Source organism: Molothrus aeneus, chromosome 22 (genome assembly GCF_037042795.1).
Source record: "Molothrus aeneus isolate 106 chromosome 22, BPBGC_Maene_1.0, whole genome shotgun sequence".
Classification (NCBI taxonomy): domain Eukaryota; kingdom Metazoa; phylum Chordata; class Aves; order Passeriformes; family Icteridae; genus Molothrus; species Molothrus aeneus.
In genome coordinates, this window is record NC_089667.1 from 3,673,952 (window position 1) to 3,699,541 (window position 25,590).

Consider the following 25,590-nt stretch of genomic DNA (forward strand, 5'->3'; position numbering starts at 1 on the left):
AGAACCATCCCCTCTCTCCATTCACGGGGTCCCACTGTCAGAACCATCCCCTCTCTCCATTCACGGGGTCCCACTGTCAGAACCATCCCCTCTCTCCATTCACGGGGTCCCACTGTCAGAACCATCCCCTCTCTCCATTCACGGGGGTCCCACTGTCAGAACCATCCCCTCTCCGCATTCACGGGGTCCCATTGCTGGGATCATCTCCTCTCCCCATTCACGGAGGTTCCCCTCCCGGGACCATCCCCTCTCCCCATTCACGGGGTCCCACTGCCAGAACCATGCCCTCTTCGCATTCACGGGGTCCCATTGCCGGGACCATCCCCTCTCTCCATTCACCATCCCCCTGCCGGGACCATCCCCTTTTCCAGGCGGCGGGCCCGGGCCGCGCCCTGCCCGCGGGTGCGGTGCGTGCCCCGTCCCCTCCCGTGCCGAGCCGAGCCGTGCCGGGCCCGCCCCCGGCCGGTGCCCCCGCGGAGCCGGGACCGGGCTGGCGGCACCCCCGCCCCCGGGCCGGCGCCGCCCGGGCAGTGCGCAGGCTCGGCTCGGCTCCGCACACCCCATCATGGCGCTGCGGCGGCCGGAGCTGCTCCGGCTCCTGCTCCTGCCCCTGCTCGGTGAGTACCGGCCGGCAGCGCCCGCACCGCCCCGCACCGCCCGCCGCCCGCCCCGCCGACCGCGCACCGCCGTGCGCTGCTCCCGTCCGGATCGCGGAGAGGGGAGGGAGGAGGGATGCGCTGCTCCCGTCCGGATCCGAGATTCAGAGAGGGAGGAGGGATGCGGTGTCCCTGTCCCGGAGCCAGGGAGGGAGGAGGGATGCGCTGCTCCCGTCCCGATCGCAGATTCAGAGAGGGAGGAGGGATGCGGTGTCCCTGTCCCCATCCCGGAGCCGGGGAGAGAGGAGAGATGCGGTGTCCCTGTCCCCATCCCGGAGAGAAAGAAAGGAGGGATGCGCTGCCCGGGTTGCGATCCCGTGGAAAGGGGGTGATGCGCTGGCCGGTCGTGATCCCGGGGCAGGGAGGGAGGAGGGATGCGCTGCCCCGGTTGTGATCCCAGGGAAAGGGGGAGATGCGCTGCCCCCGTCACCATCCCGGGGAAGGACAGGGATGCGCTGCCCCTGCCCCTACCCGTGCCCGTGCCCCTGCCCTTGCCCCTGCTCCTGCTCCTGCTCCTGCCCCTGCTCCTGCCCCTGCTCCTGTTCCTGCCCCTGCTCCTGCCCTTGCTCCTGCTCCTGCCCCTGCTCCTGCTCCTGCTCCTGCTCCTGCCCCTGCCCCTGCTTCTGTTCCTGTTCCTGCTCCTGCTCCTGCCCCTGCTCCTGCTCCTGCTCCTGCCCCTGCCCCTGCTCCTGCCCCTGCCCCTGCTCCTGCTCCTGCCCCTGCTCCTGCCCCTGCCCCTGCCCCTGCTCCTGCCCCTGCTCCTGCTCCTGCTCCTGCTCCTGTTCCTGTTCCTGCCCCTGCCCCTGCCCCTGCCCCTGCCCCTGCTCCTGCCCCCGTCCCTGCTCCTGCTGCCCCGGAGAAGGGAAGGGAGGGGAGGGATGCGCTGGCCCGGGCGCGGGGGGATGCGGGGACAGCGTGGGAGCCGCCGGGATGGGGACGGGCCAGCACACGGGGCCAGCACACGGGGCCAGCACACGGGGCCAGGGCCAGCCCGCAGCAAGGACCCGCCGGATGCTGCAGGGAGCGTGGGACACACACAGCACAGGGGGAAACATCCCAAAACCCAGCTCAGCAAGGAGCGGGTCCAGGGCTGAGGGTGCCAGGAATGTGCAGGCTCGGCAGGCAGGCAGGGAGGACACTGGTGCCTATTCAAGACCAGGCACAGGCGCCTATTGTTCGGGGGGCCCCGCGTGAGTGTTTGCAGTTTTAATTGCAAAAACATTTGCTAATTCCGCTCAGGAATGAATTTGGGCTCATTTGTTGTCTGGCTATTAATAGCTGGGGGATGAGGAGGGGGACAGCAGCCGGTGGGCTCACGTTGTCCTCCCCCCCTCTGCCCAGATGGCAGGAGGAGAAGATGGGGTGGAGTGGGGTTAGGCTGACAACCAGCCTACAGCTGAGTACCAAAATACACAGGGCTGAGCGTGTACACACTCACCAGTCACTGTTTTGGGTCAACATTCAAGGAAGTGAATGGAAATATTTCAAACAGTTTATCTAAGGACAAAAAACACTCCTCCAGTGACTCCAGAGAGCTCACAGAGTCGCTTAGAGTCGCTTTGGGTCTCAAGTAAAGTGAGATTTGGGCACTATTTACCCAATCAGTCAGCGGAGGGGTGTGAAGATGACTCTGACACTCATCCCCAACAAGCAGAGGGTTGTCACGCACTCCAGGCTCTGGTGTTCACTTGCTTTGCTGTGGTTTGGAGCAGAAGCAGCTTCAGTGGGAGAAATCAGGAGTGCCTGATCCCAGAGCATCACACGGTCTGCCCAGTGCTAGCTCTGGATTCAGCTGCTCCCTTTGATGGGCAAAAAACACAGATTTAACACGACTTTCCCTGGCAGAGGGGCTGCAGGGTAGAAAGGTGCCCCATTTCCTTCTTGTGTTGCATGAACAGAGCCCAAGTATCCTACTGAATCTGGCCTAAAGATAGGAGGAATGGAAACAAACTCCAGATATTTCTGTGTTTCTTCAGACAGACAATAGTTGCTAAAAGCAGCCAAACCCCACTGGTTTCACACCTCTGACTGAGAGGATTTACCTGGTGAGTGAGCCCAGTGGTGCCAGGCTTTGCTTTCCATTAAATTCAAAGTCAGAGTGCCTCATCCTGTGTTGATTTCCAGTAATGTTTGAACTTGGGGTCATAAGCCCAAAAGATTGGGCAGAGTGAGGTTGAGAATAAAAAGGTTTCTTCCACCACTCCTGACTTGAGGTGCTGGGGGCACCCCACTAAAATAGGGTTATGCTGTCAGCAGTACATAAAATTAGACATGCACTGAAGCCTGCAGGGCTGGTGCTGGGTAGTGGGATGGGAGTGTGACTGGAAGGATGTGTTTGTGCCAACTGATTACTTGGGGGAGAAAAAAGAAAAAGGCATGAAAAGAAGGAGGCAAAGCTCCCAAGATGCTGAGATGCCAACTCTGACCTGCTCTAGACTCTGAGGTGCTGCTCTGACCCCCGAGCGCTGCGGGCTGGGCTTGCCTCTGCTGTGTGCTGCTGCCAGAACAACCCCTGTTCTTGCTCGTGGCCTTAAAACATTGCCATGGAAGGGGAGCCAGTGAAGCATGGAGCGTTCAGAGCATTCCCAGCTCTAGGCACTGAAAGCCTCTAAAGGTTCTGCACATCAGGGAAATGCCATGGCCACGATTAGAGCAGGGGAAGCTCTCGGCGGCACTGATGGAGAGCGGGGCTCACGGCTGACTTCAGTTCTACCTCCAGCTCTCTCTCCTTGCCAGCTTCCCCGTGGAAACAAATATTTGGATGTTAGAGGATTTCACAGGCTGGGCTGAGGGCAGAGCTGTGGAGACCCTCCCAAAACTCTGGAGTATTTCCTGTTGAAAATGGAACATGCTGATAGCTTGTAGTCCTTGATGGGGAGATATGGGCAAGTCTCAGGCACATTTCAGCTTTAAAGCTCATTATATTCAAATCTCCTTTTGATTTAATTCTGAGGGCTTGGTAATAGGTTGGATTTCGCAAAAGGCTTTTTAAAATCTATGGAGTCGAAGTTCTCATTTCCTTTTTTTTTTTTTTTTAATATATGAAGTCCATCTGTCCCAGCCACCAACAACTGTTCTGAGTCAGCTGTCAGTGCCAAAAACCACTTGGTGGAAATGTTGTTAGCTCCCTTGCAGCGATGATAGGTTGCTTGTTGGTATGTTCTGATGGGAAGTATTTGTAGTATCGCTTTCTTTTCAACAGGCAGTAAAAAACCGGGACAAACGGCTTTGAGAGCCCTGCCAAAATCAGATGCTTAATAACATCTTCCAAAAAATTCCTAGGAAGGGCTTGGTGTTCCTTTTTGGGTAAGCGGGGTCTGGCATGGCCACCAAAGAGTGGTTGGATGCGCATCTCCTTTACAGCTGTTGACAAAGAACGTGACACCAGCACATTCCCTCTTGCCCCGAATGCTTCTGAGAATTTCTTGGTTGCTGAAACACGAGGAGATCCAAAGAGTAAAACGTGTTTGCTTTAGTCTGTGGGCTGAGATGTTGCTCTGCTTTGTGAGCTTGGGTTCTTTCAGTGTTTATTTTCCCTGTACAAGTTGAATGCTGGGTCTCTTGGCCTGCTGCTGTTGTTTTTCAATTATCTGTCCACACACGGAGGATTTGCACCAGGGACACGCTTGGAGTTGCCAAAAAATCACCTAAACAAGTAAATAAAGCAGAATGAGCTGCTGCATTTAGCTCCACCAACAAGGACAAAAGCTGTGGGTGGCCTCCTGCCAGTTTGCCCCTAACTTTAGCCATCCCCAAAGGGCACAGCAATGATCAGCCCCCACTCACTCCTGCTTCCCCTGCAGCTTGCTTGGATTATTAGTTCAGTTCCTCTTGCAAATTGGGCTGGCTGCTGGCTCATCCTCTGCCATGAGTGTTTGTGTGTTGAAGCAGAACTGGCCTCCCAGTTGTATATTTAGAGCTAATGCTTCACAGTTGATTGCATCAAGCCCCGATGATCCGGAGAAGGTTCGTGAACTCCTTACGGAGCCGGCCTGAAGTGGTGGGAGGGAGTTAGCAAAGGCAAAGATTTCCACAGGCCAGCAGCATCCCGAGTCCTCAAGAGTCCTTGTCTCACACAACAAGAGCTTGTGTTGCCAACATGCCCTTCAACAAGATAAAACCACTGCTCTGTGCAAAAAAAAAGCCGGTGGCCTGCTTGGAAACTGCAAAAGGAGATGAGTTCCAGATATAAAATTAATTAGGATAATTACATTCTCAATCTGGCTTCTCCATCGATGGGAATTTGAGCTGCAGCGTCTTCTCCTGATTGATAAGGGCTGGTTGCCTTCCCTCAGAGCCCCCAGGGAGTATCACGTTGTTGTGAGACAGGACCAAACCCCAGCGAAGCACCGAACATCACTCCTGGGAGGTGCAGGAGTCAGGGCGTGGGCACAAACCCCAGTCCTTGCTGAGTCAGGGCATGGCTTCAGAACCAGCTAATGGCTTTAATTGCACTAATGAATGTTCTGGACACAGCTTGAAATTCCCCCAAAGGGCCTGGATTGCTGCTTGGGTGCAGTTCTGGCAATAGCTGTGCTTGGGGCAGAGGAAATAACTGCTGGGTCACAGTGCTCCAGCTCCCTGCTGGAAGCCAGGGGTTTCACTTTTCAGAAGAATAAATAATAACATAAAAACTGGACCTTTTTTTGGCTGGAAAGTTCAGGTCTTTGTTTGCTCGTGACCCTTCAGAGCACCGACAGGAATAACCTGAGGGGAGAGGTGTGGTTTGGAGAGTTTCAATTCTTTTTTTGTGGGGACTTAGCAAAATAAATCTGTGGGGAACAGGACAGTGAGGAGTTCATGGAGTCCCTTCCTTGGGGTTCCCCAAAATAAATATGGGGAACAGGACAGTGAGGAGTTCATGGAGTCCATGGGTTTCAGCAAAATAAATCTGTGGGGAACAGGACAGTGAGGAGTTCATGGAGTCCCTTCCTTGGGGTTCCCCAAAATAAATATGGGGAACAGGACAGTGAGGAGTTCATGGAGTCCATTCTTGGGGTTCCCCAAAATAAATCTGTGGGGAACAGGACAGTGAAGAGTTCATGGAGTCCATTCCTTGGGGTTCCCCAAAATAAATATGGGGAACTGAACAGTGAGGAGTTCATGGAGTCCATGGGTTTCAGCAAAATAAATCTGTGGGGAACAGGACAGTGAGGAGTTCATGGAGTCCATTCCTTGCGGTTCACCAGAACACTGGTTTCAGGGATTATCAACTCCTCACAAGCTCCTGCTTCTCATTTCAGGGGTCAGGCAGCCTCTTTGGGGGATAAACATCGAGGGAGGTGTATTTTAAAGGTGTTTTCTGCTCAGGGACAGCCAGCTGAGGCCCTGCTATCACTTTGGTGGCCTTGCTGCCACTCTGAGGAAGCTTTGTGTGACTCCTGGGCAGCACCAGGACAGCTGCACACGGAGCTGGAGTCCTGTTCTTCAGAGCAGCATCCTCAGCCAGGCCTTCAAATATCTTAGAAAAAGACCCCAATATGTAAAACGTGAGGTTTGGAGAGGGAGCTCCTCTGCAGTTCCTCAGTGTCTTGTCAAAGGTGCTTTTCTGCTGTGTTGGGAATTGGAGGGAATTGCTTTAGGTGCATGTTCCAAAGCAGAGAACAGGCAGAGGAAAGAGCAGCAGAGGCAGGAGCAAAATTTATAAATGGGAGTTGGCCAAAAAAGAACCCCAAAACAACAACAACAAAAACCAAACCAACCAACCAAAAAACAAACAAACAAAAAAACCTCCGAAAAACAAAAACCCCCAACCCCCCCCCCAAAAAAAAAACAAAACACAAAACAAAAACTAAAACAAAACCCCCAAAAACCCCCCAAAACAACAAGTATTTTGGAAATTTCTCCAGCTCCTGAGAGCACAGCTGGGTTGGATTCCCATGAACTCACCTGTGAAATGCTGTCAGATGAGAGTCCAGTCAGCTCTGGGCTGGCATTGGCCAATCAAAGAGAAACTAAAGCACATACATGTTGTAACCTGACAGCCCACAGGTACTTCAGATAAGCTCGAAAAATTAATGGGAATTGTTCTGTCATGCAAGAATTGCTTGTCAGTATAAATAATCCCAGGTATTGGGCTCTGTGGTGCCCCTCATGGGCTGGAGCACAGGGCTTAAGACTCAGTTACAAGGGGAAATGAAGGTTTTTTCAGAGCACCAATGGATGAAATTAAATTGTGTGCAGATAATGCTTAAGGTTTTCTTTCTTTTTTTTTTTTAAGTCATAAATCCTAGGGATTTCAGAGTTAAAGCCAGAGCATGCTGGAACCTACTCCCTTCAATGTACCTGATTATTACAACACAAATGTGAGATCAGCAGGTTTTTTGGACCCTCTTAATTTGTTTGGGCACAGCTGGCTCATTTGAAGACACACTGAGCTTTAAAACTGCAGCATGCCAGGGACTTACTCTATCTTTGGCATGAGGCTGAAAGGCAGCAGTGGACAATGTTCAGCAGTATTTCAAGATTTTTAATCACGCTATTAAAAATGTATTTTGGTGGCCTAGGTAAGATTTTCTGCTGAGCTGGAGAAATCCACTGAAATCTAAGGGGATTTTGTTCCTATTACTAGGCTGGGTTTCTAATGCCCATGACCTCCTCTGAAAATCCCTGCCTTAATAAACTTTGGGCAATTTCTTATATAAGTGGCCAGTATTTGACAGAGAGGACGTAAATCAGGACACTTTCAGGCTCTGTTTTGAAGGGTGGGAGTGAAATACTTCTAAAATTTCAGGTCTGTTGACAGCACCCGGCTTCCCTGCTCTCTTCCCATTGAGACATCTAATTAAATTGCCATTTTTGACACTCTTGCCCAGTATTTCTCAAGATGCACAGCCTTCAGCACTTGCTGAAGGAGCCCATGAAAATCCCACATATCCAAAGGAAGTCGGGAGTTGTGTTTCATTAGTGACATGGAATAAGGCTGGCAAGCAAGGTCAGTGGAGGAGAGCTCTTTTTTACCTTTTAGCAGAGAAGCAGAGCTCTGCACAGCAGTCCTGCTTTTTATTCCCGGTGGAAAGGTTCCTGCCACTTTTCATCCCTCCTGGGTGGCTGTGTGTTCTCTCAGACCTGGAGTGGAGGTGGCTGCACAGCAGAGAACTTAATGATTTTTTCTGTAAGTGGACAAGATCTTTCAGCCCCAAAATCACCCGTGGAGAGCAGCATTTATTGTTTTGCCAGGATGTTATCCTTGGGAAACAGAGGTTTAATGGATGGTGCTGCTGTTAGCTGCCTTACAGAACAGCTTCTGTTCGCGGCTGTTTGCTGAGGGCTGACAAAAAAAAAAAAAAAAAAAAAAAGAGAAAGAAAAAGCAAAAACTCACTGGAAGCTCCTCAAAAGATGAATTCATGGTGCTCTCAGGCTGCCATAAAGATGAGGAGCGTTCCTGGGAGGATGGGATGGTAACTGGCTGTGTGAATCGTGGTGCTGGAAGGAGCCCCTATGTCCACAGCAGCTTTTCCCACATACCCCAGGGCCCATTAAGGAATTGCTGCCTGCTAATGGACTTCCTCCCGAGGCTCTGGCTGCTGACACTCTCCTGAATGATTTCCTGCAGCTCACACGGCAGGGAAGGTGTTGCAAAGTCCTGCAGCTCTCGCTGCTCCTGTAAAAAAGCTTTTATCCCCTCAAAGGGAACTTATCAACAGCTATTTTTAATACACACTTAAATCTTTGCTTTAATCTTTTTCTTCCGTATTGATCTTCAGCAAAAACCTTGCAGATAAATATTTCTTTATGCCCACCACGTTGTTTGGAGCTGGTTATTTTTAGAGCCTGGAAAACATCCGCTCTGTGCTAGGGAGGTCCTGAGCATCTTGGAAAGGGAAGTCCCAGCTCTGTGCTCTGGAGCTCTGGTCCAGCCCAGCCTGTGGGAGCCCTTGGAAGAAGCTGTTGAGGTCTTTGGGTACCAGCAGAGTGGAAGGAGTGAGGCACCCCTGTCTCAGGAGTGTTTGTGGTCAGGAGGACCCCAAGGTGTGTCAGAGAGTTTCTTTTCCCAGCTCAGCAACTGAAGAAGGAGTCAGGATTCTTCAGCTCTGCTTTTCAAGGTTGTTTATTTTCTCTTATCTAGTACATTCTTTCTCTGGCCTGCTGAGGTCGGTTCAGCAGGTCAGTCCGTGGCACACTGCCCGCCCTCAGGGTGGTGTTGTCTTTTTATACTAAAAACTGCCTGTACTTTATTTACAATAATTTTCCAATACCTATCACCTATGTTAGACAGTTTGTCTCTACTCTAAACCAATCCAAAAGTGCCACCATCACCCCGAAGATGGAGGACAAGAAGAAGGAGAAAGAAGGACAAGGCACACCCAAATTCCTTCATCTTGGGACCCTGAGACCCTATTCTAAAAACCCCAAAATTCTACTTTTCACCCTGTGACAAACTAACTGTCATTCTACTTAAACTTTCGTGGCTTGTAAATCCTCATATCAGGTTGGTAATTGTTTTTTCCATGGGTCAAAATCAAAGGCACAGGGGGGTCTTGGGCTCTGTGCCAAGGTCTCTGAGCCCCCTGGCAGGGTCTCAAGCCAGAGGGATGTCCTGGGTTCCAACACCCCGGTTGGGATTGGAGACATGAGCCATGGGACAGGTTGGTTTCACCCACCACGGATCTCCTCGCTGATCTAGAGGCTCCCACACAGCACAGGAGGTGCTGCTTTCCCTCCCTCTTTGCTGTGAGCTGCTCTGCTGAGGTTGCAGGTGGTGGATGTGCATGGGGCTGCTCTGATTTCCCAGCAAGGCAATGCCTTATCTCCTTCAGAGCTGATGGAGTTGCCTTTGAACTGGCAGAGTGCCTTATAATCGCCCACTGAGCCTCGTGGGCTCTTTCTCAAGCAGAGCTGGCAGTTTGAGTTGGTAAACATCCTTCTGGAGCTGGTGTTTTCCCTTCATTCTGGCCAGGTTTCAGCATCCCATAAATCTCAGAGCTCTGCCTGCTGGAGAGTGTCAGAACTCAGTGCATCCCTCTGGGTGTCCAGAGTTGCTGAGGACCCCGCCGGGGGGCTCAGAGACCCTGGAACACAGCCCAGAGCAGCTGGGGATTTGATTATGACCCATGGAGTGAGTTGCCAACTTTGTATGAGGACCTGAAAGTCACACAGGTTTGAATGGTGTAATAACAAAATGATCACAGGGTGAAAATGTAGATTTTAGGATTTTTGGTATGGGGGTTATGGGGACAAGATGGAGGAATCTGGGTGTGTCCAGCCTTTCTCCTTCTTCTTCTTGTTCTCCATTTTCTGCAGTGATGTTGGCACTTTGGGATTGGTTTAGAGTAGAAGTGCACTGTCTAACACAGGTGATGGGTATTGGGAATTAAGTGTAAATATGTTTTATGTAGTTTGTAGTATAAAAGGACAACACCACCTCAGGGGCGGTCAGAGTGCCTGTGGCTGCCCTGCTGAGCTGATCTCGGCTGGGCAGAAAGAAAATTTTATAGATAAGAATTAATAAACAACCTCAAGAGCAAAAAGTGAAGAGTCCAGACTCGTTCTTCAGCCGCACGGGCCGAAGCAGAGACACCCTGCACATCTCGGGGCAGCAATTATCAACAGCAACCCGAGAGAGAGGAGCTTACACCAGGTACCAGCCCCTCCGTGCTGCCATCAGAAATGCTCTGGTGGGCCTGCCCAGCACACAGCTGTCCTGTCCCACACAGCAGGGAGAGAGGAGCCCTTTGAAGTCCCTGCTGGGGCTGGCAGCAGCTCCTGAGGCGCCCCAGCACCCCCTGTCCCTCTGCCAACTGCTCCTCCAAGCCAACAGCTGAGCTGCCACAGGGCGGGTCACCCTGCAGGGCTGGGCCTTTGCCAGGGGGCAGAGGGGTGTCACTGACATATTTTCTGAAAAATCCCTTTGCCAGGATTTTTCTCCTGGGAGGCTTCAGCTTCTCCATGTTTTGCTCCTCTGGAGTGTGATTTGGAGAATTGTTTACCCAGCATGTGAATTGTTTTTAATTAATGGCCAATCACAGCCAGCTGTGTCAGACACTCTGAGTCTGTCATGAGTTTTTATTACCATGCTTGTCTGGCCTTCTGATGTCTCCTTTCTCTTTCTTTAGTATAGTTTTAGTATATAATTTTCATATAATATAATATAATATAATATAATATAATATAATATAATATAATATAATATAATATAATATAATATAATATAATATAATATAATATAATATAATATAATATAATATAATATATATTATATATAATTATATAATTATATATAATAATTATATTATATGTAATATATAATATAATATATATAACTATATAATTATTATAAATAATATATTAATTAATTATATATATAATTAATATTATATACTATAACATAATATCATAAAATAATAAATCAGTCTTCTGAGAACTTAGAGTCAGTTCTCATGTCTCACCTCGTCCTGGGGACCCTCACAACACCACAACAATTAATAACCACAATTGATGTCCCCAAGTGAGTGACACCCCAACAGAGGGGACTCCAGATTCCAGTTTATCCCTGAACATTGGAGGATTTGGGGGCTTTGGGGGCTCTATGCCCACGTCCCAAGGCGTGCTCATCGCCCACCAGCATCCTGCTGCTGCTCCACAATGAGAATTGTTCTCCCTGCCTGGGCAGGCTCCTGCTGTTCTGCTGCAGGCTCCTTGATCCTCCTCTTTCTGCAAATATTTGGAACAGATCCTTTTTGGCTGTTTTGACAGTTTGACTCAGCTATTAAATGACAAAAGCGAGCTGGAGCCAGGTTCACTGTGGTTACAAGCAGCTCTACAAAGAGGGGAGCTGAGGGTCAAATTCAGACACGGGGCTGTGTGGGAGAGGTCCTGGCCTCGAGGCTTGGTCCTGGAGCAGGGCTGGATGCAGCAGCTCTGCCTGCAGCCTGCAAGGGCATCCCTAACCTTTGCTGCCCGTGACACTGCACAGTGCCGAGGAGAGCCTGGTTTTGGAGTGACAAATATGCCATCATTCTGGCTGCTTCCATATTTCCCAAGAGCTTTGCAATTCCTGGCTCGTCCTTGGTCACTTCTGAGGCACACATGCTCTAAGTCTCACATCTCTCACTCAGCTCCACGTCCTGGACATGAGGCAAAGACTCCCTTGGCTATCAAGGCTTCTCTCTTTCCACCCTCCTGAGTTTCTTCATGGTATCATGAGGAACTGTCACTCAGCTCCACGTCCTGGACATGAGGCAAAGACTCCCTTGGCTATCAAGGCTTCTCTCTTTCCTCTCTCCCGAGTTTCCTCTTGGTATCTGTGCCCCTCATTGAGAAGCAGTAGCTCCTTCAAAGACATGCAAGGAAGCCCATTTGCAGAATTTACAGCTGCTTCCCCAGCCTTGAGTGTCCTGCTCTTTAAGAGCAAGCTTTTAAGCGTGTTCTTAAGTGGGAAGATAAGTGGTGTTAGGATCCTTTCATCTTCTGGCTCAGAGCAGGCTGGAGATAACTGATAAGGGGATGACAGCAAGGAAGATGCATAGGCACCTTTGGATTTAATTCCTACTTTGCAAGGCAGTCTTTAAAACATCTTGGGTGGGAACAGAGGCTGGTAAAATAAAGCTGGGCCTTCCCTTCTCAGCATATGTCTTTTCCTCATGTCTCTGAGGCAGATCCTCCGTGTGTGCCAGCAGACTGAGCTGGGTTCTCCATCTCTGAGCCCTCCTTCTGCTGCTGACATTCGAGGGACTTGGCTGGGGCTGTCTCTAGACACTGTTTCGGCTGCTGATTTCATTTGCCCTTTTTTTTTTTTTAAATTTTCTTTTTTTTTGCAGCAGTCTTTTGCACATTTGGGCTGTGCTTTAAACAGCGCCGCGCTCGCAGCCCTGCACGTGATGGGCTGAGCTGATTCCTGTGCCAGGGGCTGGGAGGGCACCCCCAGCCCAATGTGGCTCCAGACCCTGCATTCCTGTGCCAGGGGCTGAAACAGAACCCCCAGCCCAATGCTGGGGAGGCTCCAGATCCCCCTGAACAGACCCTGCATTCCTGTGCCAGGGGCTGTGACAGCACCCCCAGCCCAGTGTGGCTCCAGACCCCTCCTGAACAGACCCTGCATTCAGCTCCAGAATTCCTGCCTTAGCCCCTCGTCTGCTGGCTGGAACAGGTGGCAAGCACATGGCTCTGGGGGTCTGTGCTGGAGGTGGTCTTCAGGGTCAGCTGTATCACAGAATCACAGAATAATGAGGTTGGAAGAGACCTTTAAGATCATTGAGCCCAACCTATGCCCTCACACCTCAACTGGACTATAGCACCAAGTGCCATGTCCAGGCTTTTTTTAAACACATCCAGAGATGGTGATTCTACCATCTGCCTGGGAAGAGCATTCCAGTGCTTTATTATTCTTCTGGTGAAGAATTTTTTCCTAATATCCAACCTATCCCTTCCCTGATGTAGCTCGAGGCTGTGTCCTCTGGTTCTGTCCGTGCTGTCTGGTGGAAGAGACCAACCCCACCTTTGTACAGCCTCCCTGCAGGAGTATGGAGCCCACATTCCTGCTACACCTCCTGCCTCACCTTCTGGCCCAGCTGGCCCTGGGCCACCCAGCCCAGAGGTTTCTGGCCATGCCCACGTGCTGCTTGTAGAGAACAAATCACCCCACTGAAAATGGGGTGCCTATGGGCTGAGCCTGCCCCAGCCTGCTGCCTGCTCCTCCGAGGGAATGGGGGAAAGCAGCTGGGGCAGAACGTGTCAGATGCTCCCCAGCACCTCAGGGCACACACTCTGTGTCCCATATCCTGTTCCCAAATGTCAGAAACGTTAAAAATTATAAAATATTTGTGTGTATGATAAAGCGCTAGGACTGTTACTGGATATAGTAATGCTAAATGGAGCATACATGTGAGAGCCAAGCAGTTAAACTCATTGGATAGCAGTTTCTCAGAATGAATAGTCTGTTATTTCTATCTTCAACTGCTTACTGCTACTGCACAGAATGAATATTACCACAGAATAATAGAATGGTTGGTTTGGAAGGGACCTTAAAGTTCAGCTAATTTCACCCCCCATGTCATTGGCAGGGACACTTTCCACTAGACCGCCTTAAGCTCAAAGACCCATTCAAGCTGATCTTGAACACTTCCAAGAATGGGTCACCCACAACATGTTCCAGTGTCTCACAACCCTTCTGGCAAGGAATTTCTTCCCAATATCCAAAGGAAACACATACTCTTCAGGTTTTAAAGCCATCCACACTTTCCCTATCACTCCGTGCCCTTGTGTAGCTCATCTGCCTCCTTCTGGTAGGCTGTCTTCGGATACTGGAGGGCTGCTCTAACAATCTGCCCAGAGTCTGCTCCTCTGTGCAGCTCCAGGGGTGCTCCACAGCAGAACACTGCACAGGCTCTGCTGGGAGCAGTGGAGCTGGTGAGCTCCCGGCCATGCCAGACCTAGAACAGAGGGAAAAGTGGAGCTGTTTGAGCCAGGGAGTTCCTTGGCAGGGCTTTGGCACAGTTTGCAGGTGAGTACAATCCAGGGGAGGCAGTGCTTCATGCCTTGGGAAGCCCAGACCCAGGTGCTGCTGTTGATTTTCCTGTTGTGTTATCTATATGCCAAGTCTCTCCAGACGAGGCTACAAAACCTTCCCACAGCAAGCCCCATGTCCCTGCCCCTCAGGCTCTCTCTGGGGAGCTGCTGCAGCTGGGCAGGGCTGGCTCTGCCACCCTGGACCTGCATGGCAGCCCCGAGTGTGAGCAGCTCCCTCTGGGACCAGCCCCCGGTGCCTCTGCACCTCGCTGTTACTCAGCACTTTTCCCTGACAGGGAATTAAGTAGGATTTCTAGGTCATTGTGGGGCTGTCAGGAGGAATCGTCTCCTGCAGACCTCATTATCAAGGCTCTTTCTGCAATGCCAGACTTCAGAACAATTGCAGCCTGCTTCCCTAAACACTGACTAATGAGACAGAGCTGTTAGCAGCAGTTTGCTAAATAAAGGCTGTTTCTGCCTGAGACAGAATAAAGCCAGACTGGGATTTTCTTAGCTGTCTCTCACACAGGAGGTATTTCAAAGGACCCTGATTAAAATAATGAGGTAGATGCTGCTCTCGTGGTGGCTGTGTGGGGTCAGTGCTCGATGCCAGCACCAGGTGCTTCCTCACAGCAGGGACTTGAACTTGTGCTCAAGAAACCTGAAATTCTCAAGAACTGAGAATTGAATTCTGAATTGCTCAGGAAACCTGAAATTCTCTCCTTGGTTTCAGGGTATCCTGAGCCTCTCCCTGAGCTCCTGTGCCTTTGTCCTGAGCTGGGTGCTGACCTCCCTTCCCTTGGGTGTCACAGGAAGATATTCTGTGATCCCCAGCTCGCAGCCAAGCTTGCCCAGCATTCACACACATGGGAAGGCAGCTGAGCAGAAGGGACAAGTGTGACAAGTGTGTGGCAGCTTTGGAGAGGAGCTGGGGGGTTGCAGCCTGCCCGGAGGAGACAGGTGAGATCTCAGCTTGAAGCTGGGCACTGAGCAGAAGGGATGCAGCCCCCAGCTGGGCAGGGTAAAGCCAGGTGACTTCTGTTGATGTGCCTGTAATGAGATTTTTCATCCTCCCTCTCTTCCTGTTGTCAGAAGGGCCTGGATTAAAGATAAACTCTGGAGCATGATGGGATGAGTCCTTGCCTCTGGCTGGAGCAGGCACAGGAGGGCTGGGGAGTTTTCCCTGGCCAGTTTTGTTTGAAGAGGTGCTTTGATGTGGCAGTGGGAGTCCGTGGAAGGTAAATGGTGTCTAGACAGGTTTTTCTCACTCTCTGTTGTTATCTCTGAAGCAGCAGGAATGGTGCCAAGCAGGCTGAATGGCTCCAGAGGCAGAGCTGGTTCTAGAAAGATGGAAGATGGTTCTTCAGGAGAATCCAGGACAGTTCTCACCAGACCCTGGCTGAACCTCTTGCAGGTGGAACCTGGATCACTTAAATGCAGGTAGATGCTCCTAAGAGTGAGCAGGAGAGGTCCAGGAGGTGGCCAGTGTGTCTGCAGTGAGCTGGCAGGGCAGAGAGGTCCAGGAGAGCTCCGTGCCCAGTGCTGTGGCTGGCAGGTTGGGGATGCAGGGTGATCCAGTCCATTCTGGCAGCAGCAGAGTGCTGAGAGAAGGCTCCCTTGGCCTGGCTAGCTGGAGGGAGGCAGGACTTGCCCAGCAGAGCTGGCCTGGGTGCCCAGTGACCTCTGCAGTGGTGGTTCTGTGGCCGTGGGAGGGAAGGAGAGGACAGCGTGGGATCTGCAGAGACCTGTGGCTAGCTGGCAGGAGCTGCTCTCAGCACTGCCTCTGATATGCCATCTCCCCAGGCTGCTGGGGAGGGGAAGTGGAGACTGGATTCAAATGCCTATTGTCTGTCCTTCAGCTGGGAGCAGGGCCAGCAGAGAGACAGAGAGGTGCTGGCAGCCTCTGATGCCGGGGCAGATGCGAGGGGAAGCACACTCATCCGTGAAACGCTGGCACTGGCGCTGCACAGGAGCCTCAAAGGTTAAGTGCCATGTGCTGGAATGCACACATGAAGGTCAGGAGAGAGATCCAGGGCTCCTGGGATTCCTGCAGGGCTGGGGGAAGCTTTTTGCAGGCAGCTCTCGCCACAGGGACGAGGCCCTGTGCAGCATCTGTGTGCTGTGTGGGCTCCTGCTGCCCCAGCTGTTCCAGCGTGGCCGTGAGGAGGCCAGAGCCACACTGTGCCAGGTTTGGTGTCACCTGGGAAGCCTCAGAGCAGCGCAGGTGAGCTCAGCCTGGCTCCCCTGTCCTGCAGCTGCCAGGTTCTGTGAGCTGAGCATTCCCCAGCCCTGCCTGTCCTCTCAGGCTCCAACACAGGTTTTGAGCAGAGCTGGAAACTTGGCACCGAGGCACGGAGCAGCCAAGAGCCCAGCTTGCTCCTCTGTGTCAGGGCTGGCTTCTATGCTGCTGTGGGGAGTGCAAATGTGTTCCCAATCTGTTTGCTTCGCTGACATGGCTCCAAGACACACAGGGAACAGATACACTGACCAAGAAGGGGCCATTGTTACAGGGACCTTCCTGACTTCATCCCCAGCATCCACAGAGCTCAATCCTCCCAGCTCCCCCAGCCTGAGCTGCACATTAGCACACACAAGGCAGGGGTTTGCTCCTGCTTTACTCAATTTGTCCATCCGTGTGCCCTGATCTGGCCCTTTGATTTCCGTGCTGATCTCTGGCAGGCAGGTATTAATTCAAGCTGGAGATAAAAGCAGTTCCCAGCGTTGCCTCCCTGAGAAGCAGCCCAGACATCCAGTGACACATTGCTAATTGCAGCCAGGCAGACAGATAGCAGTGCTGGAGGCTGAGCAGCCAGGAGCCAGGGGCTGATGGGCTGATGGACAGCTTGGGGTGTTGGCCAAGGAAGAATGAAGGCCCCAAGAAAAGCAGAGAAGAGGAAGGGAGTTACCTCGTTTGTTTTTAGCAGGGTTGTCCTCTGAGAGGTATTTCCTTAAGCTTCATACAGTCCGAATTTAGTTACAACTTTTATGAACAATAAAAGCTTCCATGGTTTCCCTCGGAGGAACTGGAAGGAATCCAAATAGATTTTAGTCCTGAGAAGCAGATCCTGTTATTAATGTCAGCCTAATCATTTCTTTCCATCTCCTTCCCACCTTTCTTGCCATTCATGCTGCTAAAGCCTCCAGGCGAGTTACCAAGTCCAGTCCACCCCTTTTAGCTGTCTCTGACCTTAGAGCCTCCCCTGGCTTTTTGAGGGCATTGAATATACCTGGCCCAGGCTGGGGTGGGCACTGTCCCGTGCCTCAGGAGAGGGCTGGCAGTGTGGCACAGGAACCCAGAGATGGCAGGGCAGTGGCACAGAGCTGGGCTGAGCCAGGGGCCAGCATGTGCTGCTGTGCCCATGTCTCGCTGGGAAAAGGGCCCCTGACCAGAGCTCCACTGGGAGCATTCGGCTGAGAAAATTCTCTGCTAAAAATAGCAGCAGATGATGTTTAAGGAGAAAAACAAGGCAGGGTCTGGGAGAAGTTGGTTCCCAGATATGTGGCTAATTCAACTCACCCAGGACAAGTAATCTTTTAACCCCTCTGTGCCAAGGCTCATTTCTGCTCTGTTAAACAGACTTGCCCTGGTCAGGAATCCAGGCTGGGCTGAGCCAGGATGGGTTTTGTCCTCTTTGCTCTGACACAGCATTACTCCCTTCCCTCTCCCCCTGCTCATTTATGCTGGCATCTTCCTAATAGCTCTGTGTCAGGCTTTTCATCTTTATCTGTCTGTGACTTCACTTGGGCTCCCTTTAATTCCCTGGTGCACTTCCTAAGAAAATAATCTCCCCTGAACCCTGCAGCGCTTCTCCCCGCGCAGGTTGGCAGCCTGTGCTGCTCAGGCTGATGTTAACAAGGCAAGTCTTCTCAGATCTGCTCCTGTGATCCAGGGCTGCCCCTAAAATCACATCTCTGGGCTTGCTGAGTGCCTTTCCCCCCTTGTGGGTCTGCGTCCTTTGTTCTGACGGATTCTCTGCAAAGCTTCAAAGCTGCCTGGCGGAGGCCGGCCCCAGCTCTCCCGCCTGGAATGACGGCACAGGGATCTCTGTGAGCTCTTGGTGTGCTCACAGGCAGCTGGGGATGTTCCCTGGGTGCCTGCAGCAGGCTCCTGCAGCGTTTATTTGTGCGTGTTTCATGGCGTGTTCGTGAGACAATTGCGGTTTGTACCCGGGGCTAGAATTATACGCACGCGGGGAAAGGAAAAAAAAAGGCAGAAATTACACTGTAAAATTGGAGGAAATGTTCTTAAAACGAGAGCTGCTTTCAGTCTTGTCATAAATGATTTATTTCTCTGTGTGCTTGCTCACGCCCTCTCCTGTTCCCTTCTCCAGCCCACTCCCGGCTCTTGGCTCGGATGACTGCTGCTCTCTCCCCAGCTCCCATTTTCCACAGGAAGATGACATGGTTGGTCTTCAATAAGCAGAACCTCGGATCCGTGTTTTGCTGGTCAAGCCTCTAGGCTGGAGGAGAAGGGAGGATCAGGAGATTAGAGTCACAGACAGAGGAATAGAGGATTATAGGCTAAACCCCTGCAAGTCTCTGTATTGATGGTTGGGACACAGCCAGACACTAAGGAGCACTGCAAAGCCTGGTGCTGATAGCATATCCGCTTATTTCCTGTCTTTGCATTGCAGGCAGCTTCTGAGATGTGTGTCCTCATCAAAAGGCAGGGTCAGGCAGGTAGCAAGCATCCCAGCTCCCAGGGAAGTCAAATACCTGCTGAGATCAAGTCTGTGCCTCGGCTGGCGCTCAGCCTGGAAAATGTCACCGTGGCTTCTGAGATCCTCAGCAATCCTTGAGTCAAATTCCCACACGAGCCAAAAATAAAGGAACTTGCCCCTTTTCCCATTGCAGTTCACTCCCTCTCCCTGACACTGGCCATAGATCCCTGTCACATCTCACTGACCCCACTCTGCCCTGGATTTCATCCCTCAGCATCTGTCGGCTGCCAGGAGAGTCCTGCTGGGAGGAAGGGAAGGACAGCAGGAGCACCATTGCTCCTGGCTTTTGTGGTACTTATCTGCTGGTTCCCTCCCACTTTGCACTAATTTGGTACCAGCATCTGCCACTTTGGGGAGGAAGGGGACTTGCTGAAGTGAGAAATAACGTAGGATGTGCCTGCATGGCAGTTCCTAGGGCTGGCTGAGGAAACAATGGAAGGCAAGTGGGACTAGGCAGGAAGGGTTGGTTTCAAATCTGCCCTGTGCAAAAGTTCCCACTGCTCTCCAGTGCTCACCATCTCTGTTCCTGGGATTTGCTGCTGCAAGGCATTCTCATCTAGTAAACAGGTCACAGAGAGGCATATCCACTGCTGCCTGAGACAGCGTGTGCCTTTGCTCTTCCTGGGATTTCCATTCCTCATTTTTTTCCTCCAGTGAACTGGAACTGTACATCCTTACTGAGTACAGGGGATGCTGAATGTGGAGGGACTGAGGCTCAGCTGAGGAATGTACAGCACCTGGGGAGATGGAAATGATGGGGGGAAACTGCACAAGAGACCCTCAGCTTCCTCAGGGTGCCAGGGTCCTGGCCAGCTGCATCCCTGGGGTTTCCATGCCCTAAACAGAGGTGGGGATGAGCTACCCTCCTGGGATCCCCTCATCCCCATTTTATTTCCCTGATGCTGGCTGTGAGCCAGCCCAGTTTGAAGGTGTAATTAGGCTGCCCATTTGTTAATGAAATGGCAAGACCAGCACTGAGCACATCCTGGCTGGTTTGATGCATTCCTGGCCGAGTGATCTGGGATTTCTCCTCTGTTATTTTGCCAAAACCCTGGTGCGGTTGTAAGGAGAAGCTCTCCTGCCTCAGAACCACACAGCAAGGCCACCTGCCCCTGTTTTCCCTCCTGGAGACTCAGCCTAACACTGGAAGCCCAAAGCATCTCTGAGGGGCTTGACCCCAGAGGCCACCAGCAAGGCAAAGAAGTGGTCTGGGCAGGACTCAATCCCCTGGCAGGAGCTCCATGCCCTATTCCCTGTTGCTCACACGAGGGAAATGAGACTTTCAGTTTGTTGAATGAGACCTCAGGTTTGTTGGGAAGGAAGAAGCAATTCAGGAATGCAGGGAATGGTGGTAACAGCTTTCCTGTTCATGTTTCCTTTCTGTTCCCCCTCCACTACCCTTCATCCCTGATTTTGAGGGGCAAATTCCAACTCTTTCCATCCTCTCCCTGAGCTGAAGTTGGCCTGAAGTATATTCCAGAAGGAGATGCAATCTGACATGCTGGAAGTTCTCCTTGCTGCTTCCATCCTAATCTCTTTAAGTATTGGGTATTAGTCATGCACACAAATATTGCGCATACAGCCAGTGCTCTCCAGGAGAGGAGCCAGAGCCCAGGGGATGAGCTTGGGAAAACAGGAGAGCTAGGCCCAGATTAAGATGTTGGGCAAGGTTTGTACAGCCACATCTGCAGGGTATTAAATGGAGTATAAATGTCCATCTCCTCCTTGCTGGCGGCTGAGTGAGGGTCCCTTTGTGGGGCTGGCGCCTCCAGCCAGCTCTGTTGGGACAGAGGAAACCCCATTTTAATAAAGTGGGGTCGTTTCTGTGAAGGTGCTGATCTGCAGGACCTTAACATCTCATCTCTGCCCACGCTGCAATGCCACAGCAAGCAGAGGTTGTGAAACCCTGAGCTGCAGGAGCCCTGATCAGATGGTGGCTTGAGACAGTCTGTCTGCAGCTGCAGCCCAGTGTGATGAAACCAGGCTGGGGGAAACCATCAGAGAGCTCTGTGTGGTCTTCCCAGGCAACACCTATGGTTCCCTGCCTGCCTGGGAGACAGGGGGAGTGTTTGGCTGCAGAAGGAGCTGCTTTGCAGAGAGGCTTTTGACCTAAGAGGGTTCCAAATCTCCTTGAGAGCAACCTGTTCCACTCCTCAGGGTGGGTGTGCTTTGCTGTCTGGTTAGGAGGTAGAACAGTAAATGCTCCTGTCCAAAAGGAAGACAAAAAGCAAAGAAGAAAAGAAGGAGGAGGAAAGAAAAAAACTGAAAAAGAAAAAGGAAGAGAAAAGCCTGTGTGCGTGGCCTGGGTGCTAATGAGCCCTCTCTGCAGCAAATGCAGTCAGGTCTTTAAGGTCCCAGTTGAAGTCAGGAGATTTAAATCAGGAGATTTAACAGGTTAAGATTTCATTCCAGAACTGCACGTACCCTGTTTGAAGTCAGGCATCTCCTCACCTTCTGTACTGGTGAGGAGGAAGAAAGTGAATTAAGGGCAAAATCCCAAGTTCTTACACCTCCAGATGAATGCAAACACCCGGTGGTGTTCACACAGCTCCATCCTGCGGGGTCCCGCTGCTGCTGGGACCACCAGAGACCCCCTCGCCACCAGCATTTCACAGCAAAGTGCCACAAGTGAGCTCCCTAAGAGGAGGACAGCAAAGCCCTGTGGATGCCAAGGCTGCTCTGCAAGGCTGCATTTCCCTTCTCTGGGTTAATTCTGCCTGGTGCTCCCTGCCCAGGCGGGCACATCTCTGTTGGGAGGTGTCTGTCAGAGAGCTGGCACCCTTTTAGCTGAGCAGTAAAAGCCATGCATCTTAAAATAAGGCGTGCTGGTTGATGATAGCTGGTAAAAATAAAGCCTTACTCGCACAAGCAGCTATAACAGCACAGAGGATTTACGACTGAGTGGGTTTTTTCCAGGGTGGGCTGGCCACAGTCTGGTGATGGCCTTTTTATAACTGTTATCAGCTCCCACACAGACCAGGTCCATCTGTTACTTAATTTGAACGGAGACACTCCTAAGCTTTTGTTCACTAATCTCTGGCTGCACATTGACATTGTTCTCCAGCAGGGCAGCCCACCCTGGAGTCAAGGCTGAGCTCAGGGAGGTGCCATGGAAAAATGGAATAAAAAAAGGCACATGGCTCGCTTGGGTCACTGGGCAAACATGGCTCATCACCTGCCTGCTCCCTCCTATCAGCCCCCAGGGGCTTTAGCCTGACACTGAGGGGCCAGAGCAAACACAGCACCAGCTCCTTGGGATGAAGGAAAGGAGTGGAAGTTAAGACTGAGTGCTGCAAAACATTTATTCACCCTTTACAAATCCAGTCTTTATCTGTCACAAGTACATTTGCTGTTTCTGAAGTTCCACACAAAGACATTTGGACAAAGAAAGCCCAAGAAACTTCACCAAACAGTGCCTAAGGCACTGTGGTGTCTCACTGCTGTGCCACGCTGCGTTGTCTGTCCTGCACCACCTGGCACAAGTCTGCTTGTGGAATTGCAAGGAGACGCGCTGGGAATAGAGAACGGGGGGATAAAGAGCCTGCAGCACTGGGAGACAAAAGGATGGATATTTCCAGGCAGATGGTCAGAGGCTCCTGAAAGGGCTTATGGTGATTTCCTCAAAATAAGCTGAGGGCAGGAATGCAGCCTCCCCTCTCCTTGTTTTACCCAGTCCAGCTCCGCATGGCGCCCTCTGCTCTTCTTCCTCTGGAGGTTTCCCACCCATTTCCCAGGCAGCTTCCTCCCTGCTGCACACCCCCCTTGAGAGGCAGGGCCAGCCCTGGGTCAGCCTGGCTGCCCTGCCCAGCTCCCCTGGGCTGCTCTGTGCCCGGGCTGTGCTGTCCTTGTCACCACTGAGGATGGATGGATGGATGGATGGATGGATGGATGGATGGATGGATGGATGGATGGATGGATGGATGGATGGAGGGATGGATGGATGGATGGATGGATGGATGGATGGATGGATGGATGGATGGATGGATTGATGAGGGATGGATGGATGGATGGATGGATGGATGGATGGATGGATGGATGGATGGGTGATGGATGGATGGATGGATGGATGGATGGATGGATGGATGGATGATGGATGGATGGATGGATGGATAGATGGATGGACATAGGGATGGATGGATGGATGGACATAGGGATGGATGGATGGATGGATGGATGGATGGATGGATGGATGGATGGATGGATGGATGGATGGATGATGGATGGATGGATGGATGGATGGATGGATGGATGGATGATGGATGGATGGATGGATGGATGGATGGATGGATGGATGGATGGATGGACGGACACAGGGATGGATGGATGGATGATGGATGGATGGATGGATGGATGGATGGATGGATGGATGGATGCTCCAGGGGCACCTCCAGACGAGCAGCCCTGAGGCTGCTGACATGCAGAGGGTTCAGCAAACGTGTTTTAACACCCCCCAATGTATCCCTCACCCCTGCTGCACCAAGTACCCCCCCAGAAGGCAGAGGTGCTTAACAAGGCGTGTGGTTTATCGCAGCGTTCCCACATGGCTTAGGCACGCTTTGAATTGCAAATCCAGCAAGGGCTTGGTGATGATGGACACCTCAAGCAAGGAATATTTCTGTTGCTTTGGTGGGCAGGTGTTTAAATGCAGCTGCGTGGTTTTGTACTGCCTGTGCCTGACAGTGCATTCACTAAAATTACTGTATCAGATAACATCGAGCGGGGCTGTGGCTCAGGATGCTGCCAGCAACTTCTCCCAAACTGTCTCCTGGTCATCCTCTCATTTTCCCTATAACACAATACCTCACCTCCTCTTCAAATTTCTGCCTAGACCTTTCAAACAGACATCAGGATGGAAGGAAATGGAAGGTCAGGCTTGGCTTTGAAAAGTAGAAAGGAGATTTAACACACAGAGTCGCCTATAAAGCTGCTTTTTTTTTCTTCAGTATAGCGTTTTAAAATGATTCAGATACCATGAGTCACAGTAACAAGCATGGGCTGGATCTCTTTAGCTGAAAAAAAAAAAAAAAAAAGAAGTGCCATAAGAATATGCTATAGACTTCAGTGGCTTGTCCTGGATTCTATTTTGGAGAACTGATGACATTTGGGATTCAGCTGTATGTCTGGCTGAGTCTGCAGCACACAGAGAGCTGGTAGGTACTCAGAGGGGTAGAACATACAGATCTGGTAGGATTTGGGATTTTGCAGCCTATGGAGACCTGGTAGGAGCTGGGAGGTGCAGCACATATGGACCTGGTGGGATCCAGGGATGTGGCACATACGGCTGTGGTGGGAGCCTGTGCTGTGGCACACATGGACAGGGAATGCAATTCCAGCTGTTCTCCAAACCCCGGGTGCTGCAGCCTTTGAAGTGAGATTTACATAACACAAACCCTTTGCTGCTTGTTTGTGCTGGGCTGGAAGGAGCCTAAAGCAACACCTTTTAGAAGATTATTAAGCACTAATGATGATTTAACACAAAACAAAACAAACAAACAACTCTTGCCAGCAGAGTTGGGATGAGGGATGGATGGTTCCAGAAAGGCATTCCTCTCTTTCTGTACAGTCTGTATGGTCAGCTCAGGTTTTTGTTTTGCTTTGCTGTCACCTTCTTTTAATTTAGAACATGCTACTTGCAGTATTCTGCCACACAGAAGGGAATAAATCTGCCTTAGCAGTGATTTAAGCAGCCACATTGATCTCTGCCCACGGTCAATACATGTAATAATGTCAGAACCTCTCACACAGTCTCCAAGGACTCAGCTTCTGTCTAAAATTTGTTGTCATCCTGCTTTGTGCCTGAGGGATAGACCTGAATCTCTTGTGTTTAGTGGGTGAGAAAAAGCCTGCTGTGAGCAGTTTCTGAGAAATGAGATGGGGCTGGAATCTGATGGAGTCCCACTGGCCTGGAGTGAATATTTCCAGAGCCATAACTCCCTCAGAGCTACACAGCTCCGTGGTTTTGTTGTCCCCACCTTCAGCTGAACAGATTTTCTAACTACAGCAGATGTAGGACTGTTGCCATGCCTATTTGATGGGACAGCATTTTCCCAGAAAAAGATATTGTGCAAGCAAGAATCTGAAACAAAACTAAAACTGGTCCAGAGCAGGAGGCCAGCCAGCATCCCCTCAGATCAGCTGAGTGCTCAGACCTGGGCTCTCAATTCAGTTCTTGGTTCCAGAAGCAGCAATCTCACAGCAGAGGCACTCAAATGCTGTGTTTCACTGTTAGAAACGTTTCCAAAGATTCCAAAAGGATTTTCCCAAAATTGTGCCTTGTCTTTGGGGGATCAGCAGCTTCCCATGCTCTGGGGTTTGCTGGGGTCAGTGGAATCTGTTCATGCTCCCGAGGATGGGAGCCCCACACAGAACACCTGGAGGATCAGAGAACTTTAAAAAATCCCCTTTTACAAGAGCACATCATGTCAGGACAAGGGGGAATGGATTCAGCTGACAGAACAGACTGGATGTTGGGATAAATTCCTGCCTGGGAGGGTGATGAGGCTCTGGCACAGGGTGCCCAGAGCAGCTGTGGCTGCCCCTGGATCCCTGGCAATGTCCAAAGCCAGGCTGGAGCACCCTGGCACGGTGGAAGGTGTCCCTGGCCATGGCAGGGGTGGGACTGGAGGGTCTTTAAGGTCCCCTCCAACCCAGATCAATCCACAGTTCCCTGATGCACAGAGGGCAGGGAATGCTTTGGCATTGTCTGGCACCATTCCCTGCTTTCAGGGGGTAGGTCTGGAAGCAGCAACTCTTATGAAAATGGACT

General features: G+C 51.3%; 1 protein-coding gene across 1 annotated transcript in view; it reads left to right on the forward strand.

Annotated features, from left to right (window-relative positions):
- Positions 1–552: 552 nt before the first annotated feature.
- Positions 553–25,590, forward strand: part of JAM3 (junctional adhesion molecule 3) — a 35,452-nt gene continuing 10,414 nt past the window's right edge. The window contains exon 1 of the mRNA XM_066564328.1: positions 553–617. Within this exon, the coding sequence (XP_066420425.1) occupies positions 566–617 (52 nt within the window). The 5' untranslated portion in view covers positions 553–565. The remainder of the gene's footprint in view (positions 618–25,590) is intronic.